This window comes from Aotus nancymaae, unplaced genomic scaffold (assembly GCF_030222135.1).
Source record: "Aotus nancymaae isolate 86718 unplaced genomic scaffold, 86718_ANA_hifiasm-v0.15.2.pri h1tg000011l, whole genome shotgun sequence".
In the NCBI taxonomy this organism is placed as follows: Eukaryota; Metazoa; Chordata; class Mammalia; order Primates; family Aotidae; genus Aotus; species Aotus nancymaae.
Genome location: NW_026988422.1, coordinates 82,865,170 through 82,887,107, shown reverse-complemented (window position 1 = coordinate 82,887,107; position 21,938 = coordinate 82,865,170). Strand labels below are relative to the sequence as shown.

Below are 21,938 nucleotides of genomic sequence, written 5' to 3'. Positions count from 1 at the left end.
CATAACTGACAACCTACTAGGTACGTGGCCCTGGGGATGCAGGGCTGGCCAGGGGGAGGACTGCCCTCAGGGAGCTGCCAGTCTCACCCTTGTTCCTGCCTGACCACCACCTTGCCCAGCCCGCAGGACCCACATGCACAGAGAGGCCCCTGGAGGATAGGGGAGGTGAAGAGAGCTCGTGGCAGGGCACTGCCCATGAGGAGACTGGTGGCCCCATGCTCAGGGAGGCACCAGGAAGATGGGGTTGACTTAGACTCCGTCCTCCTGGCCTCCGGTCTGCAGCCCTCCCTGACCACCCACAGGTGGCCTGGTGCTTGCTCTGAGCTCTCTCGGTCCCCGGGCTGTGCACCTTTGCTGATAGGGTGTCCAGACCCACCCTTGTGGACCCTGGCCCCCACCCCTGTTGGACTGTTGTCTTCTCCAGGACAGGGCTGCAGGATCTGAGTGTCACATCTGTGTCTCCAGTGCTCAGCACGGTGGAACTGGGTGGATGTGCCTTGGGGAGCCTGTGGCTGACCCCTGTCCGGTCTCCAAGGCCAAGAGAGGAGGCTGTTCTTACTCAGAATGAGGAAGGCCCACTTCACCAAGGGAGGGCTTCAGCAGGTAGTGAGGGTGCCATCTTTGGAGATAATCAAGAGATGGCTGGGTGACCATGTTTGGGAATCTTGAAGAGAGAGATCGCAGCCTTGAATGAGATGCTGTCCTAAGCCTCATGGACTCTGGCTTGTGAGATGCTGTGATTCTGGCATCTAAATCTTGTTAGGGAAATCAAGTTGTACAGAAACCCCCACCTCTGCGCAAAGCAGGGACTCTTCCTGTCGCTGAAAAGCAGGAGAGAGGAATGCTCTTCTCTGGAATATCATAAGGTGACGTGGCTTTGGGGTTTGAGTGGAAGGGTAGGGAGCCTCCCCGGATTCCCACTCCCCACAGTCCCGCCCCTCCCCCCGTGGCCTCTGTTTAACTCCAAAATAGCTTTAATTAAAAATGTGCCAGCATGTTCACAGACTCAATTACTATATTGCTGTTCGTATTTTCTTTCTCATGTTGGCTTTAAAATTTCATCAACACAGCTGCTTTCTCTGTGATGATTCATCTCAAGACTCCGCGCGAGTTATTATTTTTCCTGTGGATTCTCTGTGCCCAGCCAGGCTGGGCTGGGGGCGGCTGTAATTGACGCTGGGGCTTCTTGTTAACTCCCCTGCTGGGCTGATAAATGCAGCCTCCATTGTGCGCCAGAAAGCCAGCTTTACAAAAGAGCAAGGCGTGCTCCTCTCCTACTGTTCACTCTCCCTAGGCCAGAGGGCTGGCTTGGGGCGCAAGGCTGGGTCCCCGCTGGTGAATGAAAGGCCTCCAGCCCACCCTCCTCCTCTTCACCCCTGTGCCCACCTCTCCCCTGGCCTGCCATGTACTGCAGGGCTGCTGAAAGTGACCCAGAATTCACAGCAGGCACAGATGGGGAAACTGAGGTCTGGATGGAGGTGGATTTCCTGATGTGGGTGTTGTATTCGTCTGCTAGGGCTGCCATAACAGAGTTGCACAGAAATTGCTTTCCTCACAGTCCTGGAGGCTGGAAGTCTGAGATCAAGGCATTGGCAGGGCTGGCTCCTTCTGAGGCCTCTCCTCGGCTTGTAGACAGGCTCTTCTCCTGTAAACTCCGATACCCCTGCCCCAGCGCTCACCTGCTATGTGGCTTCAGGTGAAATCCTCTATCTCCTGATGCCTCAGTGTCCTCACCTGGGAGACCGGGTGATGGTGGTACCAGCACAGTGCGATGTGGCCCCTGAGAAGCACCCCAGGTGGTCCCAAGGGCCTTGGAGCTTTCGAGGTCTGGCTGGCCATGTGCCCTCTGCTGCCGCTTGGGCCTGGCCCATCCCCAAGGGAACCAGTGCTCTTCGTTCTCTGAGTTCTGAGCCCACTGAGGCTGGGGGAAAGGGGATCGATCTGCCACTGTCTCAACCCATGGCTAACGATTCAGTTCTGTTTCCTGTGTCCCGAGGAGGACAGGCTGTCCTGAGCCTGGGTTCCTCCGGAGATGTTGACTCCCGGTGGCCCATGTGGGCATCTCTGTTGGTCAGTGTTTCCATGCCTTGGTAGCACGCTCCAAGCCCTTCCCTGCTCTGCGTGTTTGGCATCTGGGGTTGGCTGCCTTGCTCCTGTCACCCTTGTCATGGGCAGTGCAGTCTCTGGGTCTCTGGACTGGAGGATTTTAAGTGCTTCCTTAGTTGAACCTCAGAGTCAGTTCAGCCTCTCCCTCGCCCAGGGAGGAAACCCCCTCTTTCAAGCCTTCCAGTCGATGAACAGATGGTCAGTCTCACAACATGGGCAGAATGGAGACGGGAAATTCCACCTCTGTGCCTAGCGCCAGCAGTGTAAGGAGCATCTACCGTGAGCCAGACGCTGGGGGAGAGTCACCAGGGCTGACAGGCCACACGCAGGACTCTAGTGCCAGAGGGCCTGGTTCAAGTCTCACTGGTGCCACTTGGCAGCTGAGTGGCACTGGACAGGTCACTTAATTTCTCTGCACCTCAGTTTCCCCCTCTGCAAAATGGGGACATTAATGATGTGTGCCACATACATCGTTCAGAGGATGAAAAGGCAAACTGTGGAAAGTACTGGGAGTCGCGGTGGCCAGCGGTAAGGGTGGCGGGTTAACCACCGTGATCTTGCCTGTCCCCTGTGGGCCAGCCATAGCCTCCGGCCCCCTCCGCCTGATGCCAGCTTATGTGGAAACAGACAGAGGCCTGGAAAGTTGAGGAGCTGCTCTGGCTTACTCAGCCAAGGTGGGATTTGGGTTTTGCAAATCTGCACCCCTCGGCTGGGCACAGTGGCTCACACCTGTAATCCTAGCACTTTGGGAGTACCGCAGGGCTGCTGAATTTGTATTCGTGGGTGGATCACCTGAGGTCTGGAGTTCCAGACCAGCCTGGCCAACATGGTAAAACCTCGTCTCTACTAAAAAATTAAAAAAAATTAGCCGGGCGTGGTGGCTGGCACCAGTAATCCCAGCTACTTGGGAGGCTGAGGCATGAGAATGACTTGAACCCAGGAGGTGGGGGTTGCAGTGAGCTGAGATCGCACCACTGCACACCAGCCTGGGAGACAGAGTGAGACTCCGTCTCAAAAAATACCAAAAAACCAAAACTGTATCCCTCAAAGCCTCCCACAGGTCTGTCCCTCACTCACCTCACTAGGACAAGTAATGGGCCTGCAGAGGGACCCGGACAGGAGGGCGGCCAAGACCTGGTCTGCGTGTTACCTTGTCAGTCACAGTCCGCGTGAACCTGAGTGGTGCATTCACCCAAGTTTGAAAAATGGGATTTAGGGTATGAAGTTACATGGGACTAGGAGTAGCAGTGCCAGCCGTGGTAGGTGACATCGGCCACACATGGCACACCTTTCATCTCCACCGCCTGATCTGAGCACAGACTGGGAAGATGTCTCTGGACCCCAAACTGAAGCAGCAGCCCCTTTGTTGTTCTTTTTTATTTTCCTTTTTTTCCCCCATCAACTTTTATTTTAAGTTCCGTGGTACGTGTCCACGACATGCAGGTTTGTTCCGTAAGTAAACGCGTGCCATGGTTTTGCTGCACCGATCAACCTATCGCATAGGTATTAAGCCCAGCAGGCATGAGCTATTCTTCCTGATGCTCTCCCTCCCCTCGCCCCCAACACGCCCCAGCGTGTGTTGTCCCCCGCCCCCACAAATGAATTCTCTCAAAATTAAAAGAAAAAAAAGGCCGGGCACAATGGCTCACACCTGTAATCCCAGCACTTTGGGAGGCCAAGGTGAGCAGATCACCTGACGTTGGAAGTTTGAGACCAGCCTGACCTGCATGGAGAAACCTCATCTCTACTAAAAATACAAAATTAGCCAGGTGTGGTGGCAGGTGCCTGTAATCCCAGCTACTTGGGAGACTGAGGTACGAGAATTGCTTGAACCTGGGAGGCGGAGCTTGTGGTGAGCCAAGATCTGGCCACTGTACTCCAGCCTGGGCGAAAGAGCCATACTCCATCTCCAAAAAAAAAAAAAAACCTCAACCAACCAAACAAAACAACAATTAAAGAAAAAAAGAAAGTCAATCCAGTTGGTGTGACTATGTAGCTCTTGTGAGCAACCTGGCAGAGGCTAGAGCAGGGGCCAGATAGGGCGTGCATCCTCCACCTGGCCTCTCTGAGCTGCGGGGATCTTGGGGTGCTTCTAGGCCGGGGCATCCCATCCCAGGGCCTCTCACAGGGTTGCTTTTCCCTGGGAGGGTAGCAGGGTACATGGGGTGGCTCCACCCCGGTGTGAGCGTTGGGGTGGGCTATGGAGTGGGGGTGCTCCTAAGAACGCAGTGCCGGGTGCACGGCTGCTGCTCAGTGAGTCCTTGGCGAATCTGGAGTTTCTGAAGACATGGAGCTCCTGGGAGTCGCCTTGGCAAGTCCCAACTCTGGCCTTCGGTGTGGGAAACCACCCCGGCTCCGCTGGGGTCCTGCTGGCTTTGGGCTGATACGTGTCCAGGGAGGGCACTGGACAGAGTGATGGGCGTGGTTGGCATTTGCCGCTTGACACTGTTCTCCTTCCTTCCAGCTGCCCCGCCCCTACGGCCGCCCGAGAAGCTGGCTTCAGGTAGAGCTGCCTGGAGGGAGGGGTGTTTGCAGTGGTGTTTGTGGGGGCCTGGAGGCTGCTTTGAGTGCTGTGCGCTGCTGTGTGCTCTGTCCCCCACTCCCCAGCACCCCCCTGTTCTTTCCTGGGAGCACTTCCTTCCCAGGCTGCGCTGGCCCTACCTTTGGAGTCTTCTTGGGATCTGCCCTCTCTCTGAGCTGGCATTACTGGCAAAACTTCCAGCTTTGCAAAATAATAGCAAGAGAGTCATGATCGACCACCTCCCCAGGGCTACCCATCATGCAGGCCCCTCTCACGCTCCTTGCCAGGTGCCCAGGGCCCTCCCACTTCTGGAGGGTAGCAGGGCTGGTGCTCATCTCCACTTTGAAGTGAGACACCTGCAGTGTGTGGAGGGTGGAGAGGCTTGCCAAGGCTACATGAGTTAGTGGTGGAGACGAGGCCAGGGCCCACATGCCCACCCAGCTGGCTCCCAGCGGGAAGCTGCCCAGGTCAGGGCCCACATGCCCACCCAGCTGTGGCTCCCAGTGGGAAGCTGCCCAGGTCAGGGCCCACATGCCCACCCAGCTGTGGCTCCCAGTGGGAAGCTGCCCAGGTCAGGGCCCACATGCCCACCCAGCTGGCTCCCAGCGGGAAGCTGCCCAGGTCCTTGAGAAGGTCTCCGGGGCTGCTGAGCCGGGTGGGTGCTGGGCTGAGGGTTCTGCATGGGTTGCACATTCCCAAGGGCCAGCAAGAGTCACTATGCCGGGCTCCCTGGGCTACAGTCACCATGCCAGCCTCCCTGGGCTAAGCCAGATCCCTGCTGGACAGGGCCTGGGGCAGGGGAGCTGCTGGGTGAACTCAGCCCCCACCTGTGCCCAGCTCCGAGCCCTGGGAAGCCAGCCCCTTCAGGCACCAGCCACTCTTCTGCCAGCTCTCAGGCCACCCACACGGTCTCATCTCTGTCCCCTTCTCCCAGTCCTGAGACTGCCCGCCCTAGAATACCTGTGCTGCATGACCCTCCTAGGGGCTCTTCCACCCCATGCCCAAGCTGACACTAAAAGTGTCTGTAGACACTGTGAGCTGTCCTCTGGGGGCAGAGTCACCTCCATTTGAGAACTAGCGACCAACTGTGTGCCAGCCCTGGGCTTGGGCTGGGAGGTGAACCACACCTGTCCAGCCACACAGACGGTAAGCCAACAGCATTCCACAGTGCCAAGTTCCGCCCCTTTCCACAGCCGCCCGCAGGCATGACTGACTGGGGTGTGGACACGATCCTCCTGCCTGCCCTCATGGAAACAGCTCTGGTGCAGTTCCCCGTGGGCTCAGGTTGAGGCCTGTCTTCTGCAGAGGCCACTGCGCTGCACAGTCCTGTCCCCGGCCCTATCCTGCCCGCCCTGTCCTCGGCCCTATCCTGCCCGCCCCCACAGCACCTTTCACTTTCCTCACGCTCTCCCTCCGAGGATGAATGACAGCTGAGATCTCAATGGGCTTTAGTCTGGAGCAGGACGGTGGAGCCCAGGCCAGGCTGTGGTCCCAGCTGCCCCTGGAACTGCTGGGGTCCCTGGTGGGAGAATGGTCTCTTCAAGTCACGCATGGGAGCCTCTGCTTCCAGGTGGGTCCCCCAGCCCAGCCAGCTCAGGATGTGCCATCTTCCAGCACTTCCTGGGTGGCGGTTGCAGCCTGACAGGGTGCTCAGGCCCTGGGTTTATTATTCAGCACCCAGACCATGGATTACGTGTCACTGACCGACCGTGGGAGCTCCCACAGTGCTTCCTCTTCATGGAGGGAGGTTGCCAGGTCTTGGGGACGGGGTGGTCACTGAGCCCTGGCCTTACCTCTCGTCTCTGTAGCCCCTGGGATGATGGCTCATCTGTGGGAGTGGGATCGGCAGGAAACACGAACTGCGCTCTCTCCAGCTCCCTGTCCTCCAGCCTGGCCCCTGTCCCAGCCTGGGGACTGCAGGGTGATCACGGGGCCCTGGAGACCATCTCAGCACACATTCAGGGCAGAGGTGCTGTTAGTGCCTGCAGGAGCTGCCCGGGGCCTGGCTGCATGTGGCTTTTTCCTGCCCAGGTTCCCATCGCTCCGAGGGTGGACGTAGGCTCCTCCCTGCAGATGGCACCTTCCAGCTCTTCAGCTGCGGTAAAACTGGCCTCTGTGACAGACCCCCTGGAGCCCTCATGGGCCAGAAGCAGGAGGGCACCTGACCCAGGAGAGTCTGGGCTGAGGGAGGCCTGTGCTGGGCTCCTCTTCCTGAGCCCTGCATTGTCTCCTGAGTCACACACAGTCATTGGCGTGACCTACATTTGGGAGCGGGGTAGGGATGTGACTGTTGCTGTTCATGGTGGTTCTGGCCCTGGCTGCACCTGGCTGTCCAGTTGAGCCGAGCTGTGCTGTGCCACACGGTGCCAAGGGCCCATGCTCACCTGTTAGGCATCCTGGAGGGCGCTGAGGAAGAAACAGCCTTGCAGGTGCCCAGTGCCCTGTTAGGCACCCACCCATCCTGCACTGAGCGCTAAGAGACTGGTCCAGAGCCGTGCCAGATGGTCCCTCCAAGGAGACTCCTTCCTAGGGCATTCCGTGCCAGTCGGCCTGGGGCTCTGAGTCTGGTGGTGCGAGCGGTCACTTGCAGGCAGACTGCCCGCGTGGGGACACAGGGCACCCCCTCTTTGGTGCCTGCCTCCACCCCCCCACCTCCAGCCCTCACTCCTCTTCTGCTGCTGCCTCCCTGAGGGGGCACAGCACTACACCTGGCACACAGGAGGTGCTCTGTGTGTGCCTCTTGGACATATAACCGATGCAGCAGAAGGCACATTTGAGGGCTCTTTGGGAGCAGGAAGCAGGGTGAGAGCAGCTCCCTAGAGCAGAGCCCTGAACGGGCCTGCAGCGCCCCCACCCTTCCCTCCCAAACAAGCAGCCTCAGGTGGGCAGGTAGGGGGGCGGGCTCTGTCTCCATGTCCCACCCTCTTCCGTTCAGCACCCCCCTGACAGTGCACCCTAGGGGTGGCCCCACATAGGCCCCCTGCAGCTTTGCAGGCAGGTGAAGGACTGGGTGCGCCTGCTGTGGAGGAGGCTGGGGGCATCGCAGAGGCCCAGAGAGGGCGGCAGGACAACTGGAGTTTCCCCAGTGAGCCCCCACCAGGCCCCGAGTCGGGCAGTGTTGCAGTGAAGGCCCTGGATACAGGTTGGGGGTGGCCTGAACTCTGGGCCCCAGTGGAAAAGGGGTCCCTGCAACCTGGGTCTCTTCCTCCCTGGTCCAGGACACTCGTGCTGCCCTCTGGAAGCCCTAGAAGTGGGTGATGGGGATTGGTCCAGGCCAGGGTGGAAGGGGCCACGCTGAGTTTTTGCAGAGCTGGGCCCTACCATGTTAGCATCCGGGACATCTTGTTCCTGCTCTAAGTGGGCAGCTCTGTATGTTAAGATCCCTTCTCCCTGGGTCCTGAGGGAGACTCTGGGCAGGCGAGTGTTTCTGGGGAGCGGCAGTGGACCCTTCCCTCCCCGCTCCCACCCGCCCAAAAGGGCCAGAGCCTTCCTTAGCTGTGAGCTCTTCTCTGTGTGCAGACCAAGCCCAGCAGGTGATTTCAGCTCCTGCTTCTGCCCCTCGGTGAAATCCTAGGGAGTCTCATTCTGCAAAGGGAGCGACGTGGCTCATAGAAGGATTTTTAATTTGGATTTAAGTGCAATAATGGTTACTCATTTGATGCGTCATTGGTCACATTGCCCCTTAATGAGAGATTGTGCGTTTTTCCTGCCTGGCTTTGTGGCTTGCTAATAAAGTTCTATGGACATGCAAATGTTTATAGAGGCTCACCGAAGGCAAGGGTGGGAATTGCGAATTGCGTGCAGCTAATTAAAACCATCCCTCCTGCCCATGCGCACACGCCTCCTCCCAGGGAAATTATCTGGGGGAGGGGAGGGGATGGCAGCACAAAGCCACGTTTTCAGTAACAGCACGTGGGAGCCCATTGGCTGAGGGCCAGAGAGGATGTGGAGGAAGGGACGCCTGAGTCCAAACAGAATCTGGACGACGGGCAGGGCAGGGCGGGGCGGGGCAGGGCCGGCTGGAGGAGAGGGCAGCGGTTCCAATCCTAGGTGTTCCGTTCCTGGCTATGGGGCCCAGAGGAGTCACTGTGTGTGTGTGTTTGTGCGCACATTCAGAGTGTGTGCCTGCTTAGAATGGATTCTCCATTGGAGAGGATTTTGTAACTCTCTAACAAGAAAATCAGGTGGTTTGGAATTTTTGCCCTTAAGTGGAGCTAGGGTACCTCCCTCAGGAGAGGTGACCCAGGGAAGCAGGGGTGGCTCTAGTGGGGACGGGTCACTCACATTGGGGGAGGGTGAGTGAGTGCTGGGCCTCTTCCTCTTTTTGGTACCTGGTGGGTGGGTGGGGGACTTTCCTTGATCTGACCCCCAGCTGGGGGCTGTGAGTACCTCTGGTTAACCTAGGCAGGGTCAGCCAGGGCTAATGCCGTGGTCAGGGGTGCGGCAGTCCCGTTTGATGGTCAGGCTGTGCCCAAAGCCCCCTTTGCGCTGAGACCCCTTTTCGATGCTCGCCAGGGGCATCTAAATCCCAGCACACTTTGGGGGCCTGCAGGAAGGTTGGTTCCTGCTTCCCTCTCCCCTGTGCCCTCCCTGACCTAGGACCACACCCAGGTCCTTCCTGGGACCCAGGAAGCAGCCCCAGCCTCCAGCGCCCGCCTGCCCTGGCTGACAGGTGTCAGGGGGTGAGGGCGATTTAATGAGGGAGAGACTGCCCGGATCCCTGCTCTCCTGCCTTAGCTCTGCAGGCCTCCGTGGGAGCTGGTAATAGAGCATTCACTCCCCTCCTCACCCCCCACCCCCTGCAGGACATGGCTGTTTGCTGGCCCTTGAGCCAAGCTCTTGAGACCTCCCAGCCCGGGTGGGGGGCCTGGCCAAGGCTCTGATGGGGCTGGGAGAACACAGAGCTGGCCTTAGTGAGGCTGGGGCTTGTGAGAAGGGCAGGACCAGGTCCAGCTTTTGAAGGAGGCAAGCAGGGTATGTCGGGGGGGTCTTTCACGGCTAGGCCGAGGGGCCGGTGAGTGGAACTGGGACCCAGACGTGGCTGTAGCCTGTCCCACCCTCTTTGCCCCCGCCCCAGCCCAGCCCCAGCCTGGGCCTCCTCTGCCCCCAAAGTTTGTTTGGGTAACTCTGCAGCCTGCTGATTTATGGGACATTCCGCTGGTTTTATCTGCGCAGCCCTTTTCTCTCCTTTGAAATAGAAAAGGCTGTTTGGGCCAGAAACACCCAAAACCCCTTTGTGATACAGAAAGAAAGGCCTTCTGCTGGGCTGGGCCAGGGGAGGGTCACTGCGGGACTGACCTTCACACACTGAGAAGTTTCATGGGACCTGTTCATCCTGGCTCCTGGTCCCAGCTCCTGGGGGTTGGGGGTGTTTGCTTTGCTCTTGAGCCAAGAGCTAAGGCCAAGCCTCCCTCCCTCCCTCCTGTGTGCAGGGCAGTAGTTTACAACCCCAGCTTGCATGAGTTTTTAGGGATTCAGAGGCCGCACCCAGGACCTGCTTCAGGAGCTCCCTGTCCAAGGCAGAGGCAGCCTGGGCAGAGCCCCCCTAGAGAGTCCCGAGCCGTGCGAGGTGGGAGGCCTTGCCTATGGATGTGGCCCTGGGTGCTGCAGGTGGCTGGCCTGTGAACAGTGCCATCTGTGCGGGGACCCAAGGGCAGGATGTCAGAGTGGAGGAGCCAGGGTGGGCCTAGGGGTGGGAGAGTGCTCTCCTCACTCGCTCTCACTGGCTGTCCTTCATTCATTCATTCTGTTTATTCAGCTGTCCAACACATGTTTATGAAGTCCACATTGGAGAGTGAATTGTTGAGATTTGAGCTGGGGAGAGCGAAGATCTATTGATCCCGGCTGGGGGGAAGGATCAGGGGTGTGGAGGGGAGGGTAGAGGGGTCCTCTGAGGCTGTGCCTTTGAGCAGACCCTGCTGGCATGAGGAGCCATGCCCAGGGCCCTGGGCCAACTCAGCCTTGCCCTCCATCTAACGCCTTTTCCTCTCTCCCCTGCAGCAGGCAGGCTCCGGAGAGTTCCGCACACTGCGGAAAGGCTTCTCGCCCTACCACTCGGAGTCCCAGCTCGCGTCCCTGCCGCCCTCCTACCAGGACTCCCTGCAGAATGTGAGTGTGTGCCCCAAAGAAGCCCACGTGTTCCGGATGAGGGGCTGAGGCTCAGGCGGGCCAGTGACCTGCCTGGGGGCATGAGGATCTGGGTGCCTGACTTCAGCCCCGGCCTGAGGCCCTGTGTCCCTGTGTCCTGCTCAGTGTGGCAGTTAAGAGGTGGAGCCCCAAGTAGGGTGGCGCTGCAGGAGGTTCGGGGCAGTGTCCAGAGGCCACACGTGCAGGGCTGCCTGTGCCCAGCCACTGCCCCTCTGAGCAGCTCGTTAGCCTGTGCCACTCCTTGGCCACAGCGGGGAGAGGGTGCCCAGCCGGTCCTGGAGCTTGGGGCTCAGGTTTGTGGATTCTGCCACGAAATAACCAACTGGATCCTCTACCCTTACCAGCTGACCTGCTCTGGAGGGAACGGGACAGGCCGCATGGAGCCAGCTCCCGGGAAGGGGACCCTAGCTTGGGGCTGTGCCCCGTGGATAGATGTGATGGCAGTGGGAAGGAGTGGGAGTCCGGGTCCACTTGCCCTCCTCGCATGAGGGCCTCACCTTGTTCTGGGGCTTCCGCCTGGGGGAGCCCTGGCGGGTGAGTCGCTAACGCTCAGAAAGCGCTGGCCGTCCTTGTGGCGCCTGCAGAGCCGTGTGTGGAGGTGCTTCTTGGGCAGCGTGTGCACCCATAGCAGCTGCGCCCCTTCCTCCTCTCTCCCCTTCACCCCTGCCCCGCGAGGCTGACCTCAGGCCCCCGGAGAGCTGGCTCGACCTCAGTGCTGGCTGCCGGCTCTGCGATCTCTCTCTTGCAGCCCTTCCACTTTCTCCAGGAGTGCAGCTGTTGAGCCTGTGCGGGCAGCAAAGCCTGCTGACAGCCGATATTCCAAGTATTTATCCAGGAGTCCTGTGGCTGAACAAGGCTCTAATGCTTCAGGATGAAGAGCTCTGAAAAGCCAAGTGATACTCCCATGGGGCTGGCTCCTTAGCCTTCATGCCCTGGGCCTCGCATGTATTCAGCTCGTGGGAGGGAGTTAGAGTAGCTCGCAGTAACTCAGTGCTGTGACCAGCAGTCCTCCGTGCGGCCTGCAGGTTGGGAAGTTCTGTGCAAGCACAGCTGTCACAGCTGTCACGTGCACTGGGTCTGCCGACATTGTCACCCTGCAGGCCTCAGAGAGCACACCCCGTGCATGGGCCCAGCCTCAGGGCCTCACAGTGCTGATAATATGCTGTCAGAGTTCTGGAGTATTCGGGGAGGCTTCCTGGAGGAGGCAGCCTTGGGAGGGGCTTCGTGCCCCTTACCTCCTTTGTTCCTCTAGATGGCCCTGTGCATGAGGGGCTTTCCCCCACTTTGGAGAGGAGGAAGTGAGGCCCATGGGGTGGGGTAGATGGTCAGCCCCTATGGTGAGTGTGTATTGGTGCCTAGAGGTCTGGGGCCAGCGTGGGGCTGTGCAGGGGTCTCTGCTCCATGAGGCTGGGAGACTGGGTTATAAACTGAGGTGCGGGGGGCAGGATTGGGGGTGGTTGGTGGGAAGGCCCCTAAGAGTGATTATTGAGGGTCAAGGTGTCTCGTGGGAGGGGCTGCCACGAAAGCTGCAGAAGAAGCTGCCGCGGAGGGGCCAGGGCTAGCGGCCCAGGGGCCGGGCCTTGTGGAGTGCTCACAGGGCACTGGGCCCTTGCTGGGCCCTGGAGAGCCCATGTCCGTCACTCGGACCCCAGGGGAGAGTGAGGGGATTGTCCGGGGAGGGCCCTCTCTGGGTTCAGACAGTGCCTGGGACTCAGGCCCTTCCAGACCCAGGCAGGTCTCTAAGGCTCCCTGTGGCTCGTGGGCATTGTGAGGGCATGCCGGAGAGGGTCCCTGGGTAAAGCAGGTGACTCTGTGGGGTGGGTACCCCCTCCCTGCCCACTGCTGCCCCTACCCTCCAACCGCCGGCTGTCAGGGCAGGTGCCCAGGCTGGCCCCCAGCGGAGGCTGGGAGGTGGGAGGACACTCACAATAGAACATTTTCGTCACCCCAGAAAGGCACCCTGTACCCATTGGCAGTCGCGCCCATCCCCCTTCCTCCCAGCCACCGGTTGGTTGGTGCTTTCTGTCTCCACGGATTTGCCTATCCTGGATATTTCATATAAATGGAATCGCATGATGTGCGGCCTTTTGCGTCTGGCTTCTTTCACTCCGGATCTTGTTCTCAGGGTCCATCCACAGGTACCCTGTATTGGTCTCATTGCTTTTTCACGGCTGAACACCATGCGATCGTATGGATAGAGCACTTCCTTCATTCCTTGCTGCACATTTGAATTGTTTTCATGTCAGGCTCGCGTGAATGGTGTTCTGAGCATTTGGGGACAGGTATCTTGTGGATGTATATTCAGGTCTCTCTGGTGCACGCTGGTATCCTCATTTTGGGCACCAGCTCGGGAGTCCCACAGACTTGGGTTCAAGGCCCAGCCCCATTGTTTATAAGCTGTTTGGTCTTGGGCAAGCCATTCTCTTAGCCTTACTCTGTTCGTCTGTAAAGTGGGCACGTAGGCCAGGCATGGTGGCTCACGCCTCTAATCCCATCACTTTGGGAAACCAAGGTAGGAGGATTGCTTGAGTCCAGGAGTTCAAGACCAGCCTGATGAAACCCTGTTTCTACAAAAAATACAACAATTAGCTGGGCATGGTGGTGTGCACCTGTGGTCCCAGCTGCTCTGGAGACTGAGGTGGGAAGATTGCTTGAGACTGGGAGGTTGAGACTGCAGTGAGCTGAGATTGTGCCACTGCACTTCAGCCTGGGTGACACAGTGAGATTCTGTCTCAGACAAAAAAAAAAATAAATAAATACAAAAACGCATGTTTGGATGTGTAGAAAGATGGCGCCTGCAGCAAGCACTTGGTGGGCACTGCCACCCTAAGTGGGCACCTAGTCAGTGGGAGGTGTGTGTGGCCTGAGGGGGCTGAGTTCCAGTGCAGAAGGGGCCCCTGCTCCAGGGCATCCTGGGAATGCCCTGGAGGTAACACTGGGACTTTGTCTACTTCTGGCGTCACTTTCACCATCCCAGGCCACGCCCTTGCTGGCACCCACCACTGCCCAGTGAGGCGGGCAGGAGAGGGACAGCTTGTACCGCCCCACCCCCACACTCCCGGCTTCCCTCCTGCCTGTGCTGCAGGAATCCCAGCCTCCTGGAGCTGGAGGCTGTAACAGGACAGACATCCCAGGGGCCTGATGCAGATGGGGACATAAGGCCAGAGGTGCCAGGGGCTGGCTGGCACATGGACTGTGTTCTGTAGTGGAAGGTGCAGGCAGGTGCGGGTGCCCGGGTCTCCCAGGGCCGTGTGCATGTGACTGGCGCCCCCTGCTGGCCGGCATGGGGAGTGCCACTTTCTGTGTCAGGTTGGGGCACCATCCCCTTGTGCTGCCCCAGGGGGAACCCCCGGCATCCCTGTTGGGTCCCCACGCCACAGAGACCTGACAGCCTGGGCTGGAGTTAGGGGTTTGCACACACCCTGGGGCAGAGAACCCTTTCTGTTGTCCAGACAAGGAAACCGAGGCTCAGCGTGGGTTGGGCCCAACTCAGTGATGCTTTCCTAGACTCCAGTGCTCTGTGGGGGCCTCCAGAGGTGGCAGCTCCCAGGCCCCCAGCCTCGGGGTGGGGCCTGGTGTCCGACTGGAGGCAGGAGCAGGTCGGCCTGCAGAGCCCTGGGAGCAGGTCCAGGCCAGGGTGGGCAGGGAAGGCCCCAGGGGTCAGCTGCCAGGCCTGCGGGAGGTTCCCAGCCCTGTGGGTCGCAGAGCCCAGCCCTGCAGTGTTAGGCGACCCCTGATGCGGGCCTGGGCAGGCAGGATTCCAGCCCAGCTCTCTGAGCCTGCGAGGCTGTTGGGAAGTGTCATCCAGGCTCCATTTACAGAGAGGGCAGCAGACTCGGCTGTCAGGGTCGGCCCAAGGATTGCCAGAGTGGGGAGCCCTGAAGACTAATGGAAAGCCCGCTTCCTGTTCCCTCCCTGCCCACAGGGCACCGCTGGGGGTTTTCTATCTGGCTTTGGGCACTTGTAAGTTCCCCCTAAGCCTGTCCCAGTATCTGGCGACCTCCTGGTTCCTGTCGGCCCCCTGTGGTCCCCACTGCAGCTGGAAGCAGAAGCCCTGTGCTTGGCGTCCCAGTCACATGGACCCTTGCAGGCAGGAAGCTGGGGGTGGGATCGCCTGCTCCTGGGTAGACATACGTCGTCTAACAGAGGCTGGGTCCCCTCCCCAAGGCCTGATGTGGGAGCCAGGCACCTGGCGGCCAATTCATCCCACAGGGCTGGGAGGTAGCAGCCGGGAGGCAGGGCCCTGGGGTGATCAGAGTGGAGCCAGTCTCGCCCACAGGGGCACCAGAGTGGGAAGGGGAAGGGACTTTGGATTCAGGTGCCACGGTTGAGTCCAGACCTTCCTGGTCTTGCTGCGATTAGGGTTGCTTGCCCTCCCTGGGCTGAACTTGCTTTCTCTGCAAAACAGATGCTAGGTCTTATCTGTGGGAGGCTGTAGGGGAGCCTAAGAGGTGTGGGTGGACCCTGGACCACTCCTTTTGCCTCTGTACTGTCAGGGACCAATTCATCTGCAGAAGACCTGGTGGGCGGGACTGGCAGGTGGGGCTGTGGGCTCCTTGGGACTCCGTGCTCACACCTGCCTCCTCTGCCTCACACCCTGTCCCCTTTTCCTCCCACCTGGGCCCTGGCCCCTGAGAATCAGTGCCTTCTTGAGCCACTGGTCATGCCTGTGGCCACCACGTGGGAGTCAGCCAGGGTGAGCTGAGATGTGTGATTCCCTCCCCCAGGGCCCAGCCTGCCCCGTACCTGAGCTGCCCTCACCCTCCTCTGCCAGCTACAGCCCTGCAGGACAGAAGCCGGAGGCTGTCGTGCATGCCATGAAGGTGAGGGCCACGACCCGCTCCCTTAGGAGCCCCGGATGCTGGGTGTGCCATGGGACTGTGGGACCTTTGTACCTGGGGGTATCCAAGTGGCAGGGGTGGGGGGTTTCATCTGTGTATGGGTGGCTGGGTGACCATGGCTGCCTGGAGCACTGTGAGGGCAGAACTCAGAGGTGGCAGTCGTAAGTGTGTCACCTGTCTGCCACCCCTGAGCCACTGCAGCTAGCAAGACTGAGGCCTGGGGTTGGGAGGGCAGGTGCCCCACTAAGCCAGAGAGTTAGGGGCAGGAGTGGGGCTGGAACTAAGCTCAGGTCTCCCAGGCCCAGCCTCTGCAGGTGCAGGTGAGGGGGTCCGATGGGCTCGTTTGTCTAGGCTGTGTACACCTGAGCACAGTCCCCACTCCCGGGCCCCATGACATCTCACACGTGTGCACAGACGTGCCCACACATACTCCCACCCTCTCCACGTTGTGAGCGCCCACTCATCTCCAGCGGGCCCTGGGTTGGAGTAGGTCCACCTGTCTGAGGGTCGTCCCTGCCCAGCCACGAGCTGCTTCCCTTGGGCATGCACAGCGTTAGCAGGCTGAGGAGATGACCTGCCCCCCAGCGTTTTCCACGCTTGTCCCCAGGGTCCCCGCAGCTCAGGGTCCTTAGCTTTGGTTTGCAGTGGGGAGGCTGAGGCTCAGGGACCAGGCGACCTGCCCAGGGTCTGCCGGTGGCCTCTGACCCTGACCCTGAGGCGTGTTTCCTTCAGGTCCTGGAGGTGCACGAGAACCTGGACCGGCAGCTCCAGGACAGCTGCGAGGAGGACCTGAGTGAGAAAGAGAAGGCCATCGTTCGCGAGATGTGCAACGTGAGGCTTCCGGGGGTGGGGGCTGAGGCCTGGCACTGGGAGGGCGCCCAGGGCCACCCAGCATGGCCACACCCTTCCCTGAGTGGGACTCCATTTCTCGAATGCTCAGCCACAGCGGGGTGGCTTTGGACAGCTGTGGGGAGGCCTTGGAGGCACTGGGAGCCCCGGCCAGTCATCGCGCCCGAGCCCCCCACTCCCTGGGACTGGTCTTGTTCGCCCCAGATGTTCCTGGGTGTCTGGCCCCTGGGCCTCCCAGCTTGCTGGTACCGCCTGTGGCTGCCGGCTGGGCAGGTGGTGCTCGGAGCAGGAGGTCCAGGTGGAACCCTCCGGCCTGCCAGGCTGGGGCCACCCAGGAGAGCCCAGTGCCCCACCCAGCTGGTAGGAGCCATCGGGGAAGGGGCTTCATGGGGTCTGAACCCAGGGCTTACGGGGGTGGGATGGGAGCTCTGAACTGTGCAGCCCCTCCCCCGCATCACCTGGTGGGGCCTGTGGACCCCGCTGGACAGTTGCCAGGCCTGATAGTGAGAGTGGCATGCAAAAACCTGGTGTGGGTATCTCTGGGCCTGCAGTGGCCTCCGTGTCCCTCCTGGCCCCATGGCTCTGAGGACATGGGCAGTTCTGCAGTGATGAGGCGGCAGGTGTGCACAGCTGGCGCGTGGACGTGGGCGAGCCCCCTCACATCTCGCTCCCCTCCACAGGTCGTCTGGAGAAAGCTGGGAGACGCGGCCAGCTCCAAGCCCTCCATACGGCAGCACCTGTCTGGGAACCAGTTCAAGGGGCCTTTGTAGGGCCACTCTTCTGTGGACGTGGACTGGCCCCACTGGGGGTCCCCAGGGGGAGTTTCAGGCGCCAGCCACCGCAGGACCTCCGGCCGAGCCCGTCTTCTTTCTCTGTGGTGAATTGTACATAGGACGCTGCCCACCCTGGCCCAGCTGCCACGGGTCCGAAGCACTGGCCCAGGCCGCCATCTCCCGCCTCACACACCAGCAACCTGGGAAGACCAGACGCGCGACCGTAGCTACAGCAGATCGGCCTGGACGCTCGCTCCCTCTGGGCCCCGGGCCCTGGGCTCCATGAGCAAGAGGCCGCAGGCTGCTTCTGAGATCCAGCCCAGGGACTGTCCAGGCTCCTGTGTCCTGCCTGGAATGGAGGGGCCACTCATCAAACCCTCTTCTCCTGGCTGCCACCCACACTGGACGGAGACCACCACTACCTGCCGTGGCCTGGCCCCAGGCCCACCCAGCACTGAGTCCCCGGCACCGTGGACAAGGCAGCTCGCTGTGTCCGTGGCTGACTGGAGGCTGCCCTGGGCCCTTTCTGTGACCCTCAGCCCTGGAGCTCAGGGTCCCCTCACACCTGGGGATCCATCCCCAGCCACCCAGTGCCAGCTGCTCCTTTCTTTAGGAGGTCACGCCCCTCCCCCAACACAGTCTCTGCAGTGTCCCCTGCCACCCTGTCCCCCAACACAGTCTCTGCAGTGTCCCCTGCCACCCTGTCCCCCAACACAGTCTCTGCAATGTCCCCCCACCACCCTGTCCCCCAACACAGTCTCTGCAGTGTCCCCCCCACCACCCTGTCCCCCAACACAGTCTCTGCAGTGTCCCCCCTGCCACCCTGTTCCCCAACAGTCTCTGCCATGTCCCCCCACCACCCTGTCCCCCAACACAGTCTCTGCAGTGTCCCCCCCACCACCCTGTCCCCCAACACAGTCTCTGCAGTGTCCCCCCCACCACCCTGTCCCCCAACACAGTCTCTGCAGTGTCCCCCCTGCCACCCTGTTCCCCAACAGTCTCTGCCATGTCCCCCCACCACCCTGTCCCCCAACACAGTCTCTGCAGTGTCCCCCCTGCCACCCTGTCCCCCAACAGTCTCTGCAATGTCCCCCCACCACCCTGTCCCCCAACACACAGTCTCTGCAGTGTCCCCCCTGCCACCCTGTCCCCCAACAGTCTCTGCAATGTCCCCCCACCACCCTGTCCCCCAACACACAGTATCTGCAGTGTCCCCCCTGCCACCCTGTTCCCCAACAGTCTCTGCCATGTCCCCCCACCACCCTGTCCCCCAACACACAGTCTCTGCAGTGTCCCCCTGCCACCCTGTCCCCCAACAGTCTCTGCCATGTCCCCCCACCACCCTGTCCCCCAACACACAGTCTCTGCAGTGTCCCCCCTGCCACCCTGTCCCCCAACAGTCTCTGCAATGTCCCCCCACCACCCTGTCCCCCAACACACAGTCTCTGCAGTGTCCCCCCTGCCACCCTGTCCCCCAACACAGTCTCTGCAGCGTCCCCTCCCACCACCCTGTCCCCCAACACAGTCTCTGCAGTGTCCCCCACCACCCTGTCCCCCAACAGTCTCTGCAATGTCCCCCCACCACCCTGTCCCCCAACAGTCTCTGTAATGTCCCCCCCTGCCACCCTGTCCCCCAACAGTCTCTGTAATGTCCCCCCTGCCACCCTGTCCCCCAACAGTCTCTGTAATGTCCCCCCACCACCCCGTCCCCCAACAGTCTCTGCAATGTCCCCCTGCCACCCCGTCCCCCAACAGTCTCTGCAATGTCCCCCCGCCACCCTGTCCCCCAACACAGTCTCTGCAATGTCCCCCCGCCACCCTGTCCCCCAACACACACAGTCTCTGCAGTGTCCCCCATCACCCTGTTCAGGCCGCCCCCTTTTTGGGTTCCTCCTGCCCCACGCCTGAGGCATGCGCCTTTCTGTGGTTTACATGACAAAGGGCCTGGGGAGAGCTTCTGGGCTGAGCCACATGGGATTCTCCTGGTGGGCAGTGCTAGGCCTCAGCTGGGACTCTGGTTGGCTGTGGCCTCCCCCAGGGACTGGCTGCACCTTGGGTCCCTGTGGACAGAGCTGTTTGGGTTGCAGGTGAGAGTTCTGCTCTTTTTGGGAAGGAGGCGGCCTGGCCTGGTCCTGGCTTTAGTTTGCAGTGTGACCTTTAGCAGTTCACGCAGCCTCTCTGGGCCCCTGGTGAAAACATAGGTCTCTGAGGTTCCTTTCAGCCTTGCTTATGGCTCCAGGCCATCCAGTGCCACAGGGCGGGGGGTCCTCACTGCGGGGGTGTGAGCCGACATGCTCGGGAGGCCAAGGGCGGGCTGGGCGGAGCCGAGTTCTGCCGCCTTGCCGTCTTTGATGCGGGCGGACAGTTGCGTTCCCGCTGAGCCTGTGTCCTCAGCTGTAAAATGGGCAGCATAAGGCCCTCCTCACAGGATTCTGGGGATCAAGTGAGCTCTTCGTGTAAATGACCATGTATAAACTGTAAAGTGCAATAGAAAATTTTGTGTGTGAGGAAAATAAGGCCTAGTGGGGTAGTGATGTGTGGCACATGACAGGTGAGATCCTAGAGCCGCAGCGGGGACAGGCCACTCCCCACCTCCGCATGCCGCTGTGAGCAGCCCTGGCTTGAGTCCAGGACCTCACCAGGTCCGCGTCAGACTCCCTTGCTTTTCCAGGGGTGCTCAGAGCCCCAACTGAAGAGCCCAGAGAGGCCGCCTTCCTACCCAGCAGGTGTCCCGCAGGCCTGAGGCTGGGGATGCAGGCAGGAGGGAGGTGGCTGCCCTGTCCCTCTCCCTGGCTGGCGGCTCCATTCTGAGCAGTTCTCGCTGCCCGTTTGCTCTCAGGGGAAAGCTCACACCCCCCATCTTAGCCCGGGGGGGAGTGAGTGGGTGCTGGTGACGGGATGGTGTGGCGCTCCTGCTGTGGCTGTCACCAGGAGGCTCTTTGGGAAGGAGGGTCCCCCGGTCAGGTGGTGCTCTCCCGGTCACTAGGGGTCTACGTGTGAAGTTGGGTGAACACCTGCTGGTCATGGTACCCAGTGATTCTTGCCCATGTGGGCAGCTGGGCAGTGGCCCTTCTGGGTCTTGGAGTCTAAAGAAGAGCAGAGCAGCCCAAGGAGTGTGGGTCAATTTTGAGTGGGAGCCAAGTCTGGGAACCCGTGTGTGTCATGTTTGGGTCAGGTTGGCTTGGCCACCACCGAAATAAGCAATAAGTATGGGCTCCTGGTACCTGTGGCTCTCCTGCAACAGGTCCAGAGAACAGCCTTGAAGCCACCTTTCCCCTCAAGGGGACGGACCCTGTCCTTAATGCTGCAGTGGCGTCCAGGGATCAGTGGAACGTTGCTTTGAGAACCCTCCTGCCTGTTACGGACACAGCACAAAGCTGGTGCCCCCTGAGCCAACGTGGCACTGGGATGGCTTTCCAGGACAGAACTCTGTCAGTGACAGTCACATCTCAAGTTAATAGCTGATTTTAAAGGCCAGCATTAGCCATATGCCTGAGTACAGGTGGCAGTTGCAGAGCACCGTGGGCTGTAGAGGGTCAGACGGGGCCTCCCATGCTGCAGCTCAGGGCGACTCCTAGCTCTGAGAGCCCCCAGTGGGGGTGCCCTTTCAGATGCCCCCTTTCCATTTCAAAGGCTCAGATTCTTGATGGTGAAGCTGGCCGCAGCACTGGCACTCTGCTTCAGTGTCCACTGTGACGGAGGGTCTCCTTTCTCGCCTCAGCCAGGCGGCCAGGCCCATCCTGGCCCAGAACATGCTGAGCACGTTTTGTAGGGGGCACCTTCTTATCCAAGTTACTAGCTACACACCAGTGTTTAAAGAGAAAAAAGTGACCTTTCATTTTTTTTTCTTGAAACTTGAGGAAACAAGATACATACTACTGATTTTTTTTTTTCTTAAAACAAAAATGCATGACTGCAGAGTGGTAGAGGTGTTTATTTTTCATACTGTGGGGGGAGTATTTGTGCTGCTTTTTGGAGTTGGACTGGAACGTCTGCTTTCTGTCCCGGGCCCGGCAGCTATGTCTATTTTCTGTAGAAGGTGCCACCGTGAGACCTGGAGCCACCCTTTCCTGCCCTGGCACGGTTTAGAGCTGGGAGCCTGTGACTCCCGGCCTGTTTCTACCTTCTATCCAACCACTCTGATGTGGGGAGACAAAAAGAAATAGAACTTTTTGATAGTGTGGTAAAACACTGATTTGAACTATTTTAGTAAAAGGAGTAACAAGATTGTGATAGTGTCTACTTTGAGCTAGATAAATAAAGGCCGCTTTGTGCGCCTCCTGGCTGGCTGCTCGGTGTGTTTCTGTCGCGGGGGGCAGGGCCAGAGACGGGCCATGGCCCCTCAAGCACCTCAGATGGGGGTTCATTCGGGGCCCCTCAGGGTAGATGATGGTGAGGCTGCTGCTCCTCCAACTGCCTCAGTCTCATCACAGGTGGGTTGGTTTCAAAGCCAAGCCCGTGTCTGACTTCGGAGCCTGTATTCTATGCACCAAGGCAGGCACGGGACAGAGGCACGTTGGCTTGGCAGGCAGCTGTGCCGATCCACCCAGAATGCCTTGGGAGACGCTGGGGTTGGCTCTCTGGCCAGGCCTCTCTTGGATCCCCAGGGTCCGGAGGGAGCAAACGGGCTTCTGCAGATTTTGTAACCCAGGGACTGTAAAGGCCTGGAGCCCCACCTTCCACCCGTAACAAAGAAAGGGA

General features: G+C 59.9%; 1 protein-coding gene across 1 annotated transcript in view; it reads left to right on the top strand.

Moving 5' to 3' along the window:
- Positions 1–18,044, top strand: part of CCDC85C (coiled-coil domain containing 85C) — an 86,493-nt gene extending 68,449 nt beyond the window's left edge. Inside the window, exons 3-6 of the mRNA XM_021675215.2 lie at positions 10,628–10,735; positions 15,502–15,597; positions 16,348–16,446; positions 17,145–18,044. Of these exons, the coding sequence (XP_021530890.2) occupies positions 10,628–10,735; positions 15,502–15,597; positions 16,348–16,446; positions 17,145–17,234 (393 nt within the window). The 3' untranslated portion in view covers positions 17,235–18,044. The remainder of the gene's footprint in view (positions 1–10,627; positions 10,736–15,501; positions 15,598–16,347; positions 16,447–17,144) is intronic.
- The last annotated feature ends 3,894 nt before the right edge of the window (positions 18,045–21,938 follow it).